Source organism: Pan paniscus, chromosome 19, assembly GCF_029289425.2.
Source record: "Pan paniscus chromosome 19, NHGRI_mPanPan1-v2.0_pri, whole genome shotgun sequence".
Taxonomy (NCBI): domain Eukaryota; kingdom Metazoa; phylum Chordata; class Mammalia; order Primates; family Hominidae; genus Pan; species Pan paniscus.
Window position 1 is genome coordinate 28,805,136 of NC_073268.2, and position 15,474 is coordinate 28,820,609.

The 15,474-nt window shown below is 38.8% G+C and overlaps 1 protein-coding gene across 6 annotated transcripts in view; it reads right to left on the bottom strand.

The window, feature by feature from the left end:
* AP2B1 (adaptor related protein complex 2 subunit beta 1) overlaps positions 1-15,474 on the bottom strand; it is a 141,365-nt gene that overhangs the window by 54,164 nt on the left and 71,727 nt on the right. For 3 of the 6 annotated variants that reach the window (XM_008971260.5, XM_003817981.7, XM_003817980.6), the window contains exons 14-16: positions 14,690-14,882; positions 1,544-1,585; positions 557-703 (exon numbers count right to left, since the gene is read on the bottom strand). In XM_008971260.5, the coding sequence (XP_008969508.1) occupies positions 557-703; positions 1,544-1,585; positions 14,690-14,882 (382 nt within the window). The remainder of the gene's footprint in view (positions 1-556; positions 704-1,543; positions 1,586-14,689; positions 14,883-15,474) is intronic. The other 3 variants (XM_008971262.5, XM_055102052.2, XM_055102051.2) reach the window with 1 other exon arrangement.

Here is a 15,474-nt window from a genome sequence, read left to right on the forward strand (position 1 = left end):
TTTCCCAAGGGCTTAAATGAGCTTCATTAACCGGGAGTTTCCCCTCTTGAATTTCAATGTGAGTGACATCAAGTAAGGTTAAGACAAGACAAGAAGAGCCCCAGTGACACAAACCTAAATCGGAACTCTAAAAAGGTACACTAAAATCCATGAAAACCACATCTGAGTAGTGGCATTCTAGAATCCATATGTAATACCAATGGGGAAAGAGGAATAAGAGAAATGACTTCTCTGCATTTTTTTCTCCTGCTGCTGCACTACATACCACTAGATTGACTTCAATGTTGACAAACCAGACAATATTTCTAAACATGAGAACAAAACTCAAATAATTAATATGTCAAATTTTAAGTCTAATTATAAAAGTGTTTAACAAGGATGCTAATGGTGCTTCCTACTGCTAAGTTTGAAGCCACCTTTCATCTTCCTCTAAGTCCTCCAGAACAAGGGCCCAAACCTTTGATTTATTACCAGTAGAAGTAACACAAATGTTAAAAGTGAAACAGTTTGGGTCCTGTCCATTAAGAAAGTATTGCTATGTTAACTCTTTACTTACAGCCTTAGGAGCCACATATCCACCGGGTGCCATGCCTATCCCTGTGGAGAGTTCAAACAGGTCATTCAGTCCACTGCTGACCACAGCAGGTGTAGGTGAAGGAGCAAAGGTTGCAGGCACCGATGATGGGATGAAGGATTGTCCCACCTGCAGGAGAAAAAAAAAAGGGAGAGGGGAGATTGGGAAGAACAGATTAACAGTCCTTAAAATATTGCTATATATCTTAGTAGTTTTGATAAATCAATAAGAAAACACCATAATTACAATATTCTTAGGAGTCAAATTAGTATATTCTTCATCTTTTTAATCATGACAGTTATTTTTTCATCATTGATAAGAACACACATTCTTTAGAAGCTTTATCAAGAGAGTACTCAGTAGGATACAGGAACACAGTGTTTGTTTCCAATTTTAGCTTCCATGATTCTGTGCAAAAGGCCTACGGGTACCCTAAGAAAGGAGTTTGTTTTTATAGAAAGAGGGAGAAGTATCCAACTTAAACAGCAGTTCCATTTCCACCTGGGTTCAGCAAAGTCTTATTTCCTTTCCCATTTAGACATAAATACCTAGTAGGAAGCTCTCCTCAGGGAGATGGACATTCACACCCCTGAAACTAACTCATTTATGAGGAGAGTCTCACTCTGAGTCCAGCTGACCCTCTCAAGTTCTTTCTAGGTGACACCAGGGAATAAGCATTCTCCAGTCAAGATGGAAGGGTCCATTTCCTTTAGCTCTTTAATATCAGAAAGACAAAGATCTCTATAGGCACTGGAACATTAAACCTTAAAGATGTCTCTACACCATGTGGTGCATGACCCCAACAATTCCAAGTAACCCTATACTACTTTCTACTACCCATATACTGTTATAGAGGTTTTGGTGTGCAGTGCTAGACAGCAGCAGTGGCTGGTCTGATAATGTGTACATAGGAAAGGCATCAAACAGGGGGCAGTGCTTCTCATGGTGAAAAAAACAGATGGCACTTACTGCCGGACTTCCTCCAATGCCCCCGCCAAGGTCACTGCCAAGCTGAAAGAGAGAAAGGAGAGAGAGGAGAGAGAGGTAGAGTTCATTTAGCTAAATACTAGATGCCCATATAGAATCTGTAAATTGCTCTACCAAGTTGCTGGAAATACATGCCATTCAACTTGTCTCCCAAAGCCTAAAAAAATTCTAGATTACAAAGAAATATGTACTAGGGGAACTAAGTGGTGGTAGTGATGGTATATCAGTTTGGAGAAAACTTGGAAAGAAGACGGAGCTGGGACATCTCAGGGATGTTTCAGATCCAATCTTTCCACTGGGGTACACAGGCACAAACCCAAACAAGATTTAAAGAGTTTGCATATTCTAAGACGCTCTATCCCCAAGCGGCAATATTTTGAATATGCTTTATTTTTTCTTTAAAAGGAAACTTATAGTGGGGGGCGGACGGAGAGGGTGGGGAGGTGTTGGAAAAGGAAAAGCCAAAAAACAAAATAATTAATGTGTTTTAATTTACAAAACCTGCTGCCCCACTGAAAAAGTAAGAGCCAAACTAGTATTGAGCTGCAACTTCAAGCTGCAAAAATTATAGGTGGAACAAAAGTGATTTTTAGAGTTTGGAATGTTCCTAAAAAAGAAAATATCTGAACTATCTAAGGAGGAAGTGGGGAAGCATGCAGTGCTTCAAATCTCTTTCACAGTCAATTCTACTAAGGAGAAATGTGGATTTATTTGGAGATCATTTAAAAAGGATGTTATGCATTAGAGAATTAGACTAACTGAATTACCTAGCTGACAAGAAAATAACTCCACATGGTCTTAGTCTTGCTTTTTTTCTCAGGATTCTGATAGATATAATTCACTCTGAAGTCGGTCTTCCTTGACAAAAACATTAAAGAACTCAAGCTGAAAATAGGTGGCATACAGGCAATGTAAAACACACATAAACACAACTAATGGAGCTGTTTAAAAAGCAAAATCTACTTTTTGCTACAGTTCCACAGTTGTTTCTTCCCTAGTTCTTACTGTGCATCTAAAACACTTCCTTGAATCATCAAATGCCTTGTCTGCTCTAAGCACATTCTCCTTTATAGTCATTTAGTGGTAGAAAGTTGCAGGTCGTTGAGCTGTAAAAATTATTTTGTATCTTTAAGACTGGGGAAAGAGGATTTATCTTCTCAATGAACAGAGAGTAGTACATAAAATGGCATTCTCAAAAATCTAAAAATTAATCTTAAATATTGAAAAATAGTGACGACTACAACAAAGTTCTGTTTAAACCATGAAAGAAAATAACCCTGGTAGGTGCTTCATAACTGGCATTAGCAAGCATGCTCTGTTGTAAACTATAGAGCATTCCAAACCAGAGCTAACATTTCCAGAATCTGATTCCTGAAGACTACTTAATGGTTGCACAGGGGATGAAAATCACATACTTAAATAAATAAAAAGGTCATCCTTGGCTGGGTGTGGTGGCTCATGCCTGTAATCCCAGCATTTTGGGAGGCCAAGGTGAGCGGATCATGAGGTCAGGAGTTTGAGACCACCCTGGCCAACATGGTGAAATCCCGTCTCTACTAAAAATACAAAAATTAGCAGGCTGTGGTGGTAGGCGCCTGTAATCCCAGCTACTCGGGAGACTGAGGCAGGAGCATCGCTTGAACCCAAGAGATGGAGGTTGCGGTGAGCTGAGATCATGCCATTGCACTTCATCCTGGGCAACAAGAGCAAGACTCCATCTCGGAAAAAAAAAAAAAAAAAGGCATCCCCAAACCAAGAATTTGAGTAACTAGAAAAGTGTGAAGGGAATAGAAAAGATATTACACATCTGCTTTCTCCCTAGTTCTATAATAGCACACATCTGCAGCATGACGTCTGAAATTCCTTTTATTCAAACAAACATTTACATAACATTTACTGGATGCAAGGCATTACAAGGGATATAAAGATGCCTGGCAATGAGGGGACTACATAGATAAGAATGAAGCTTTGCAAACTAGCTGGAGAAATAAAACACGAATGCAAAACCATACAGAATATACTAAAGCAAAAAAGCGAAGTTCTGAAGGGAAGAACCTCCCTCTGGCTGAAAGAATGAAGAGAAACTTCAAAAAGGTGGTAGTGTGGAATTATAAAAAGCAAAAATGGGGGAAGGCCATTTCTCAAATAGCATGAACAAAGGTGAAGAAAGCATGGAAGAATGAAAAGGCCAGTTAGACTGGAACACAGGGTTGATATGTGTTTTAAAAAAATACTCATACAAAATAAGTTTGCAAAGGCTGTCTTTTAATTTTTTAATTTCCCCTTCATAAAAACCTGGAGGTTTCTTAGACTAAGCTTTCTAAGAATACTAATAACTATGTCAATTATGTTTCAGTAGTATGGTTTCAACCTTGGATACACAATGGAATCAACCATCTGTGTGTGGGGGTTGCAGAGAGTAGCGCTTTAAAAAGTACTCGCCCCCAGAGATAATTTAATTGTTCTGGGGTGTAGCCTGGGCATCAGAATTTTGAAAAGCTTCCCCAGTTGATTCTAATGTACAGCCAAGGTTGAAAACACTGCCGTTAGAAAATCAGTTATTTAGAGTCAGACAAGATTTCATCTGCTCAGAAATGACTTTGGAACTTGTGAATAAAAAGGAAGTCAGGATTTGAGCAGAGAGGCCGGGCGTGGTGGCTCACACTTGTAATCCCAGCACTTTGGGAGACTGAGGCCGGTTGATCACCTGAGGTCAGGAGTTCAAGACCAGCCTGACCAATATGGTGAAACCCGTCTCTACTAAAAATACAAAAATTAGCTGGGCCTGGTGACGGGAACCTGTAGTCCCAGCTACTCAGAAGGCTGATATAGGAGAATTGCTTAAACCTGGGAGGCAGAGGTTGCAGTGAGCCGAGATCATGCCATTGCACTACAGCCTGGGCAACAGACCAAGATTCCGTCTCAAAAAAAAAAAAAAAAAAAATTTGAGCAGCGAGGAAAACCCATGGAAAGGATCCTACGAAAAATGTTTCATTTGTCCTGATACTCTGAGGTGGTTTTCGACTTTCTGACGGGCTTACCCCCTCTCCCCGCAACTTATTCTCCCCTCTTCTGGCTAGGCTTATAATCCAAGATTCAAAGAGATAGAATTCTTTATGAACCTGCTTGGCACAGAACAGCAAGAAAGAAAAACACATTGGAAAGGAAACAGCAGTTTTGCTAAATTCAATAAAAGGCATTGAGAAAAGAGATTCATGGGTAGTGTTTAGACCAAAGGAAAGAAAGCACATTCATAGCCCTTATTTTCTTAGATTTCATTCTTTTTATCTTTGAATGATATATGAATATTATCTTAGCTGGAAAGGATCTGAAAGTACTGTCCCCCAGTGCTGCTTGTCAATTTTATTCAAAATCATGAAGAACTGAAAAGCAATCTTGACATTCCTCTGTTTATGTTCAGTATATCAGATACAACTCAGCTAGAAACATGAACTCTGATCTGACACAAAGACAGGGTCCAAAAGATATCAGAGACACAGCCAGGGATACAAAGGTTCACCTAATTGTACTATGTTCAGAGAGCAAAGGGAAAGGACAATTTCAATACTGTACATGTTTTCTAACTAGCAAGACCACAGCTTATGCGGACTATTCAGCAACTTTCCTCTTAACTGAAAAATATTCTAATGGAGATTATCCTACTCTCTGAAACCATGGCAAGGTGACAGCATGATGATGGGTGTGAGTGACTAATAGGGAGATGTCAGCAGGAATGGAAGCGAATTACCCAGTGAGTGGCCTCTCCTATCTACAAGTGACAAACAGGAGGAAGGAGATACTCATCAAGAAAAAAGAAAGCTAGAAAGTGAACATCTACACAAGAAAGTTGTTGTATATCAGCCTGAACTAGACAGTAGCTATTTCAGTTCAGTTGGACACTATTTGTTTAAAGAAAAAAATTTACTTCGTTGTTCAGGCTGGGCTCTAACTTCCTGGGCTCAAGCGATTCTCCCACCTCAGCCTCACGAAGTGCTGGGATTACAGGTATGAATCATTGCACCCAGCCTGAGATTATTGGGATTCAGGTTCATCTGTCTGGACATACTCTAAGCCCATACTTATCAGGTAGGGTACAAAATCAATCAAACTAGAACTTGTAAAACTCAGAGTGATATCTGTTATCCAGTGAGCTGGTAGGAGACAGGAGGGAAAAGGAATAGGAGTGCAGGGTATGGCTTTGATCCTGATCTTAAATGTCTAGATACTGTGTTTTAAGTGTCTCTTGGAGGTGTCCACTCACTATTGTTCCCAGGATTGCCTTACTGAGGCTGCCATTTTCTCCATGAAGAAAATGATGTCAATTATAGGTCAACTAAATCAGATACAGAAAGAAGGGGGAAAGATGGCAACTTCAGGAAAAGAATATTTCAAATACTGAGAACTGAACAGTCTGTATTAAAAGTCTGTAAATGATACCTAAATCCAAATTTTCTGCTAGTGGTGTAGTTCCCCCAGTCTCCAATCACGGTAGTCCCCCATAATTGTTGTAGTCATTAAATGGCGCTGAGAATAATACTAACATTTGTCTACTGCCAAAGAGTGGTCACTTTACCACATCTGAAGTAATGCTGAGTGGAACTTGGTTCATGTTAAACTACACAATAATGTGTCATTGCACAATAATGTTCAGTAACTGGACAGAAAACAGGGGTTTTATGGTGACTTATTGTAACTTATGGGCTAAAGGGATTTCGGCATGGTTACATGAGCTCTGTAGAGCCAGGTAGAGCCAAAAGTCTCAGAGCTGAGCCTGCATACAGGCTCAGTTCAGCTATAGATAACAAAAGGAAATGCCCTTGTCCAATGGCAATGTGCTACAACAGCAGAAATACAGAGAAAGAACTCAAGATTGAAGTTATATAAGGGAATAAATCTGCCTGACTCCAAGAAAAGAAAATTTGAAAAGGAATTTTTAAATTTTATAAAGGAATATCATCTGAGATAACCAATGAGCGGACTGGAAAAAAAAATCCCACAAATTATCATAATGACTGATCTGGGTTAGCCCCTTTGACCTATGTCTGGCCAGTCCAAAGTACATCTGTTTGCTTCTAAAACTGTGGAGCTGTCTAGGTATCTGAAGACATTCTCTTAACTGCAGGTGTATATCTTAAGCTCAGACATTTCTATGCTCCTGTTTAGAGCTAGAGTCTCTTTTATTTACTGTTTTCTAGAACTTACTGAATTGAAGGGAATCTAAGGAATGCTCCAAGCCATATAGCTTACCAATAGCTCTATTATTCAGGAGTCAACAGAATGGTGCAAAAATAGTATACAATGATTCCCATCACAAACAATAAAACTTAACTATTGTCAAAATCCTATTGGTATCAAAACCATCAGTGTGTGTCTTTCTAACAGAGTTTAAATTTTAGATGGCACGCAGTATCTTGTAGGTTAAAGTATGGTTTTTAGCTACTAGGCTGCAAATTTTAATATGATCTTCAAAAAGCTATTCAAGGCTGGGCATAGTGGCTCACACTTGTAATCCCAGCCCTTACGGAAGCTGAGGCAGGTGGATTGCCTGGGCCCCGGAGCTCAAGACCAGCCTGAATAACATGGCAAAACCATGACTACAAAAAATACAAAAATTAGCTGGGTGTAGTGGTGGGCGCCTGTAGACCCAGCTAGTTCGGAGGCTGCGGTGGGAGGATCACCTGGGCCCAGGGAGGTCAAGGCTGCAGTATGTCGTGATAGTGCCACTGCTTTCTAGCCTGGGTGACAGAGTGAGATCCTGTCTCAAAAAAAAAAAAAAAAAAAAAAAAAGCTATTCCAAAAAGCATCATAAAATATAATTAATCAAATTGGTGGAAAGGCTCTGTAACCATGCAAAAGCTAATAAACTGATGGCTGAGAGCAGACTTGATAAGGAATAGCATAAACGCATTGAGATCATATAAAAATCATCAGAAGACTCCATAACCTGAGGGGGGAAAAGGCTTCTATCAGTGGAAAAGTAGGGGGATGGAACGGATTACTTCCTGATGTAAGACAAAAAGTCCTTAGAATGGTCACCATAGGTCTCTTAGGTCAGACAGAACTCAATGATGAATATAGTAAAAATCAACAAGAGAACCTCTTTATTCTGTCTCACTTTCTTTCACAGCATTTGCTACTTTATCATTTGTCTCCCCTACGCGAATGTAAGCTTCCAAGGACTGTTTCGTAAGGTTGCAAGGACCATTCTATATGCCTAGTACACAGAATAGAGCCTGAATACTAGGCACTCAAATATTTACTTATTGAATGAATGAATGTTTCGTAAATATAAATTTATGGCTACTGGCAGTAATATATATACGGCTACTGGCAGTATTTCCTGGGAGACAATCTTGAAGTGAATCATTTTATTAGGGAAAATTATCACCAAAAGGACAAAAGCCTGACAAAATTGTTTACCAACTGGCCTAGAGCACAATATCTGCATCAACATTGCCAAACATATGAATAGAACCAACTGAGGAAAAAAAATGAACACCCATTAGCCATGTGTGCAGCATGTGCCTGTAGTCCCAGCTACTTGGGAGGCTGAGGTTGGAGGATCACTTGAGCTCAGGAGTTTGAGGCTGCAGTTAGCTATGATCACACAACTGTACTGTAGCTTGGGTGACAAAGCGAGACCTTGTCTCAAAAAAATAAATAAACAAACATCTCCCAGCCGGGTCAAAACTCATTCTAGGGAGGAAATGTATTATTTGAGTGGTTTTGATAGCAAATTTTCAGAAGAAGAATGCCTGCACATCATTTAACTGCCCTCAAAGTACTACTGCTTTATTACAGCTCACTGGTGAAGAGATGGGAAACAGAGATTTTTGTGGTTTTACTTAAATGAAAATAAAATGACCAGGCATAGTGGCTCATGCCTGTAAATCCTAACACTTTGGGAGGCTGAGGTGGGAGGACTACTTGAGCCCAGGAGCTCAAGGTTGCAGTGACCCTGTCTTTAAATAAATAAATAAGGATAAGATGAACAATCTGTTCCTCTTGCTGCAAGAAAGGTGCATGAACTTATTCATTCATTATTCAGTCTCTTTTCTTCATGAATGAACACACTTCTGTAGTCCTTCTCCAACTTTCATGTGACACATTAACCCAAACTCATATACTCAGGGACCTGGGATGTACACCATCAAGAGGCCCAGGGCAAGCAAGCTGTATTTTTTATCTTAAAGTCAAGCAATTTTACATTCTAAGTGGTAACACACCAGTGTATATTCTGTTTACATTATTTACCATCAAGTAAGACTGACACTGCAAGACAATGAGCCATATTTATTCTGCAGCTTCAAATGCATCCTGCACTCTGCTGTGTACTCCAGAGACTGCATTTCCCAGTTTGAGAAGGACCAGTTAGGTGAAACTGTATTCTATTCTACAAGATGACAATAACAAACAAACTGGAAAATCATAGGACAGTATAAAGTGTACAAACTTTGAAGTTTTAAAGAAGCCCTGGGTTCAAATCCCAACTCTGCAACTTACTGTATGACCTTCAGTTTTCTGTAAAATGGGGCCCAATACCAATTATCTTCTTGAGTTGTTCTGAGGATTAGAAATTATAAAAATTCTAGCACAGGGACTAGAACTCAGAAATTAGTAATTATTCTCAAAACTGTCTGAGGCCAGCCTTGACTAAATGTATGCACTGATACAAAGATGGTGGTTATGGAAGCCTCACTGAGAAATTTAACGGGCAACAACTTACAAAGATCTTTCCACATTACACAAACTCTAAAAACTAAACTTTTAAGTCATTGCAAAGCTCCTCCAAAGGAAGAAAAATAAAGATGCAAAACTAGTATAGATGATGGATTTCCTGTGGGCTAAAAAATCTCAAAACTATTAATAAATAGCTTATGACTTAATAATCTGAAAGGTAAAAACCTGAAAGAAACAGTGGGAAAAACATGGACTGAGGGTCAGGAAAAGGCAGTTTCTCTTCAATTCCATACCACTCAAGCTGGGCACACAGCATGTTTCTCCAGGGTGAAATCCTTCATCAGCACAGAGAAAGGACACTTTGGATAATTCTTCCTTTCCATTTTTGATATACACAATAGCACTGTTTATGTAAAAGAATAATGCACAGCACCTTGGATGAACAAAAGGCTGTAATTTAGCCAAGGCCTCTGCTGACAGACTGGAAGTAAAGGCAAGAAAATAATTGAGATTCAATTATTACTTCAGTGATCCTCGCAGATGTCAGACTCATGAGCACATAACACATATACAAGAGTTATACACATGGGCATCAGGTCACCTCCCACACTACCCCAAACCAGAAGGATCTGCACGGTGAGAAAAATCACACTACTCAGAACGAGCAGTTTCTTAGATTAAGTACCAGAGTCATAAAAAAAAAAAAACCCCAAAAACTCCACATACATGGCTTCCAAAGGAAACAAAAAAAAGCCCAAATAACTACTTTGCAAGCAAGTCTATACCTAACTAGTAAACTGTCATGCTCTACATGTAGAGCAGATCAACTGCATAAACTACATTACTTGAATTTACTCCAAATCAAAGCGATAGTTCAGTTTGTACTGACAGATGGAATAAACTACCTGTAGAGTACAAGCAAAAGAGAATATGCTGAAATGCGAGCAAAAAATAAGGATGTTTCAGTAAGGAGACTAAAAAGAATAGGTAGAAATCCATTTTTATCCAAGTCTTGAGATGAAGAGGCATTCCATTCAAAGATGTCTGCTTTCTTTAAAAAAGCATACAAGAATCAATCACCTGGGGAGCTACAGTATGTTTACTTTCTTTATATCACAGCAATGGCCCACCCTACTCCTCTTTAAAGAATCACCAATGTTGAGAGTCACTACTATTGATGGAAGAAGGCCACAGCTTTCAGGAATGTTGTGGCAAAACATTCCTGACTAGTAATAATAACAAATAAATAATAAATTGATAAGTATTTCCTGACTGTGACAGTTCTACTAGGTTGGAGCAAAAGTAAATACTGTTAATGGCAAAAATCGCAATTACTTTTGCTCCAACCTAATAAGAAAAGGTCACAACTCACTACATCTTAACGCTGGCCAAATTTTATGAGTGTGACAGTAAAAGAAGATGAAACAGAACAAGATCTAAGGGAAGATCACCAGGCTATGAAAAAGGAAGAATAAAAATATCTTCTCATGAATATCAAGTTTTAAGATAGAAGAATAGAAAATGGTTAGACAATCCAAAATATAAAATGCCCTCAATTTTCGGTCTCCAATTATGGCAAGTAAGCGAGGATAAAAAGGACCCTGGGACTGAGCGACCATATCTAAATTGGTCAAATTCAACTTTCAGTCAACTTCTGACACGATGGATGACCTCACAGAATATCATAACAGAAAAATATTCAGGGGGAAAAGAACAAAAGGAAAGTCAGAGATATCTGTTTTTGTAGGAGGTGCCAAAGAGGATCTCGAGAATATGATTCTTCTGTGGCGGTCACTGTCTTGGCTTAGAGATCAGTTTTTAACATCTCTACCTAACTCCATTTGGAATTTCATTTGGTTTAATGTTCTCAACCCTGGCTGCAAGATTAAAATAACCCAGGTAACTTTTTAAAAATAGCAATGTCTAGGTCCTGCCTCCCAGAGGTGGTATTTAATTACTCCTGGACTTAAGTATTGATAGCATTTTTTTTCTTTATAGTTTCAGTGGCTAGAGAGTATTTTTTTTTAAACTGGTAATTATGTGGGACCAATTCTGCAGATAGAGTTGAGAACCATATGGTCATCAGGAACCAGGCAATACTTTGTTAGCAGTACACCACTGACCTCTATGGGTGAGGTTCTGTTAGAAACCCATGATAAAAGTAGTACCAACAGTCTAGTGGCCTGGTTGATAGCCTTCCTGAAATGATCACTGAGCTAACCTAAACGCTGCTTCCCAAACCACCACACAATTCTAACCATGGCCATATTTTAAACAGGGGTTTGGGTTGAATTCTACCACTCCTAGCTACACTATTCTCCCTACAGGGCAAAAGAAAGAGCTTTAACAAAATAATTTAATAAGTTTCTTGCCCTCTGAATTAATTTAAGGGAGAGGAGGAGCCCTCTTTCCAGAAGTCTGTTTACTACTGAAGTCAAGAGAAAAAGGGCCAGGCATGGTGGCTCACGCCTGTAATCCCAGCAATCTGGGAGGCTGAGGGACGTGGATCACCTGAGTTCAGGAGTTCGAGACCAGCCTGGCCAACATGGTAAAACTCCGTCTCTACTAAAAATACAAAAAATTAGCCGGGCGTGGTGGCAGGCACCTGTAATCCCAGCTACTCGGAAGACTGAGGCAGGAGAATTGCTTGAACCTGGAAGGTGAGGTTGCAGTGAGCCAAGATCACACAACTGCACTCCAGACTGGGCAACAAGAGTGAAACTCCACCTCCAAAAAAAAAAAAAAAAGAGAGAGAGAGAAAAAGAAAAAGGTATCTGAGCATCTAGGTAGCTATAGTTCAAACACTAAACTGAAGTAGTTCACAGTGGTCACAAGATATTCTATGTCCTTACTATGCAAAATGTGGCCCATGGACCAGCAGCTTCAGTGTCACCTTGTTAGAAATGCAGACTCTAGGTCTCACTCCAGACCAACTAAATCATCTCTTGCAGGCTCAGTGTGCTGGCTCACACACCTGTAATCCCAGCACTTCCGGAGGCCAAGGCAGGGGGATTGCTTGAGCCCAGGAGTTCAAGATGAGCCTACGCAACATAGTGAGAACCCATTTCCACAAACTAAACAAAACAAAACAAACCCTCTCTTGTACAAAATCTTTAGGAGATTCAAGGTATATAATTTATTTTGAGAAGCACTCTGTAAGGCAAGGATGCATTCAAAAAATGGCTTTGAGGATTAATCTTCTCTTTAGGTAATTTGCATAAGAACAATAAAAGCATTTTAAAAGTCCACTGCCGCCTTAGAAACTCATCTTCTTCCACACAGGCAAATTTAGGTCTTCCTTGTGATGTTCTCGAAAAAGGAACCTTGATTCTCTGAGTGAATATATATTTAACCACATACAGATCCAAAGCAAAAATAAGGGCTTTAATTTCTTCTCATCTTGATTTCTGGGATATCTTTCAATCTCAGAATAAGCTGAAGAAAACTGCACTGTAAACAATTTCTGGGGCTATAACACCAAGGATACCATTTTAGATCCCAAAGTCAGGAAATGTTAAAATTTAGAGTTACATAAAAACATAACTGGGCCTATCTAGCAAAGGTTGCATATTTAGAAATCCAATTAGAAAAACAACAACTTTCCCATCCCCAAAAGAATATCCCTTATGTAAAAAAAAAGGAAACAGGCCTGTGTGCAACTTTGGCTACTACAATCCAAGCAGGTTCTAACAGCTTTTCCCTTTGATACAATACTTGCAGGAATTCTAATGCAGATAACTGGGCAGCTATGTAAAATATGATGACAAAACCCATTGGTTTTGGAGTTGGCATGAGCTAATACAAAGTCAAATGAAAGTAACATGTCTCTTTTTTTCTATGCTTATAGTGGGTCAAGCAGGGTCCTGGGTCTGGCAACATGAAAAGGCAGGGCCTCTTTCTCCCCTCTATTCCTTGAACTTTGTTTCTCATTTTTAGGTTCAATGAGTCCACCTTTACTAAGCTTCCCCACCAGGGAATGTAATAAACTTGAGGAGGATACAATATTTAATTTGTGGTTGAATGTGAACAGAAAAGGAAGAGCTATTTTAATTTTATAAGGGATTCTTAGGAGCCTCCATGAACATTTAAATATTTGTCACTCTCCGGAGTCTATAAGGAGGCTATACAGCAATATAAGTAGAATGATCATATGAGGAAGCTATTCAATCAGTCAGTTTCAATCATTAAAGATATGAATATAAAAAGTATTTGCTTATATTCCCAAGAAAGACAACAGAAGTGCTCATTTGTGTCAATATAAGCTGGAGTCCACAGCTTGGTCAATGTATAAATTCTAGAAGCAGTGATTTTCCATTAGTAAAATGCACAACCCATGGAGATATGACTATAACCCTATTTCCTTAGACTCTCTGCTAGCCGAAAAGTAAATGAACCTCTACTGGCTGGTATAAATCCCAGACATAAAACTGCTCATAAAGTAGAAGAGAAGATGCCAGTATATGCAGCAGAGAGTGCAGTTGTTTTGTGTCTGTCATCTCTGGGAACACATATTTTCATATCTAAGATGTCAGCCCTCCAATGATATTGGTAAATAAATCGTTGTTGGGCATCTTTATAGTCATTGGGTTGACAAAAATCTCTTTTGCAAGGGTCTAGCTAGAAAAGCCTCTCTAATTCCACCACAGTTAAGTACCTACTATGTAGGCAGTCATGTAATAGACTTGTTATTTTTCTGGCCTTCTCTTCATAGATTGATGGTCACCCTTAAAATTCATTTATCTTGTACAGAAACAAAAAATAATTTTGGTTCCCATTGGTGGCAAATGTTCGCAGGTATTCTGGACTTTGGAGCCTTTTAGTATTAGAATCCTGGAAGCTAATTAAATTGGAAGTGTGATAGAATGGAGTAGGTGGGGAAGAAGGGAAAAAAAGAACCAATCAAGCAGCCCTTCCCAACTGTAATAAAGGTACATTTTACTTAAAAAAAAAAAAAAAAAGAAGAAGAAGAAGAAAAAAGGCTGCCTCAAAACCTTTCAGAATTAGGGCATAAGTAAATAAAATATTAAAAAGGCAAAGGTTTGAAAGCCTCAAAATAGGATGATTTGTGTGAGGTCACTTTAATGCCGTTCAGGTCAAAAGGAGAATTTATGTGGGCTATCCAGAGTTAAGAGCTAGGAACAATAATAAACTCTGGAAAAGATACTAAACATTAAAATTGCCGAACAATAGGATGGTTAAATGTCAAAAGTTCTATTTAGAGGCAGGACAATGAAATAATCCCATACACTTGCAGACATACCCATTACTGATGATGAACAGTATTAATTATAATTTTGTCTTACTAAAGACAAAGAATCCTGTCCTTTATCAAAGGACACTACTGCTCATCAAGGAAAGGTCTAGTTCTAAAAAGCTGAATAATTTAAAACTCTCTAGCATATCAAGAACTAAAAATAACCAAAAGAACAAGGGAAGAAAGATGCTTACCAGACTATCTAGTCCTCCTCCTAGGAGATCCACTGCTCCCATCTGCATGGAGGACACCTGTGGCACATTGACTGGGGGACCGAGGTCAAGGTTTAAAAGATCCCCTAGAAGATCACCTTGAGAGGGGATAACCTGAGGCTGTTCCAGGTTTGTTGCAGTGGTAGTGCCAACAGGGCTGTCACCTGCATCAGTGCTAAAGTCACATACGCATAAAATGGAGAAAAGAGAAAAGTCAGTTTCACCTAGGACATAACATCGCAACAACAGTGAAACATATAGCTATATATAACTATCAAATACAAGGGGGAAAAACTCTCTGATTTTATAACCATTTGTTTATGTTCATGAAGAGATAATAGCAATTCTTATTTTTATCAAAATACAGTTGCTAAAATGAAAATAAATTATATTATGTAAACCTTGTCAGTTATATAATATAATTGGTCAATTTTAATTAAACGTCTATGAGGGAACACTGTAAGGAGAATTCTATGGTTCTCTGTAGAAACTGTAAAATATATGGTTCCTGCCCTGAATGGCTCACACACCAACAAAAAAATCAGCATTTACAAAATGAATAAAAAGCAAGTTTACTGTGTAACAGCAGAAACATGTATTGTGTATCTGCATAATTGATAGGATATGAGAGAGAAACACAACAAAATCAATGGTGCTGATTCTAAAAGCTTCTCGGAATGGTTTTATGAGGAACTACCAGAGAGAAACCTCCAAAGAGGAAGAGAAGGTTTGTACAAAGGCACAGAAATGAACAATTTGACTTTAGG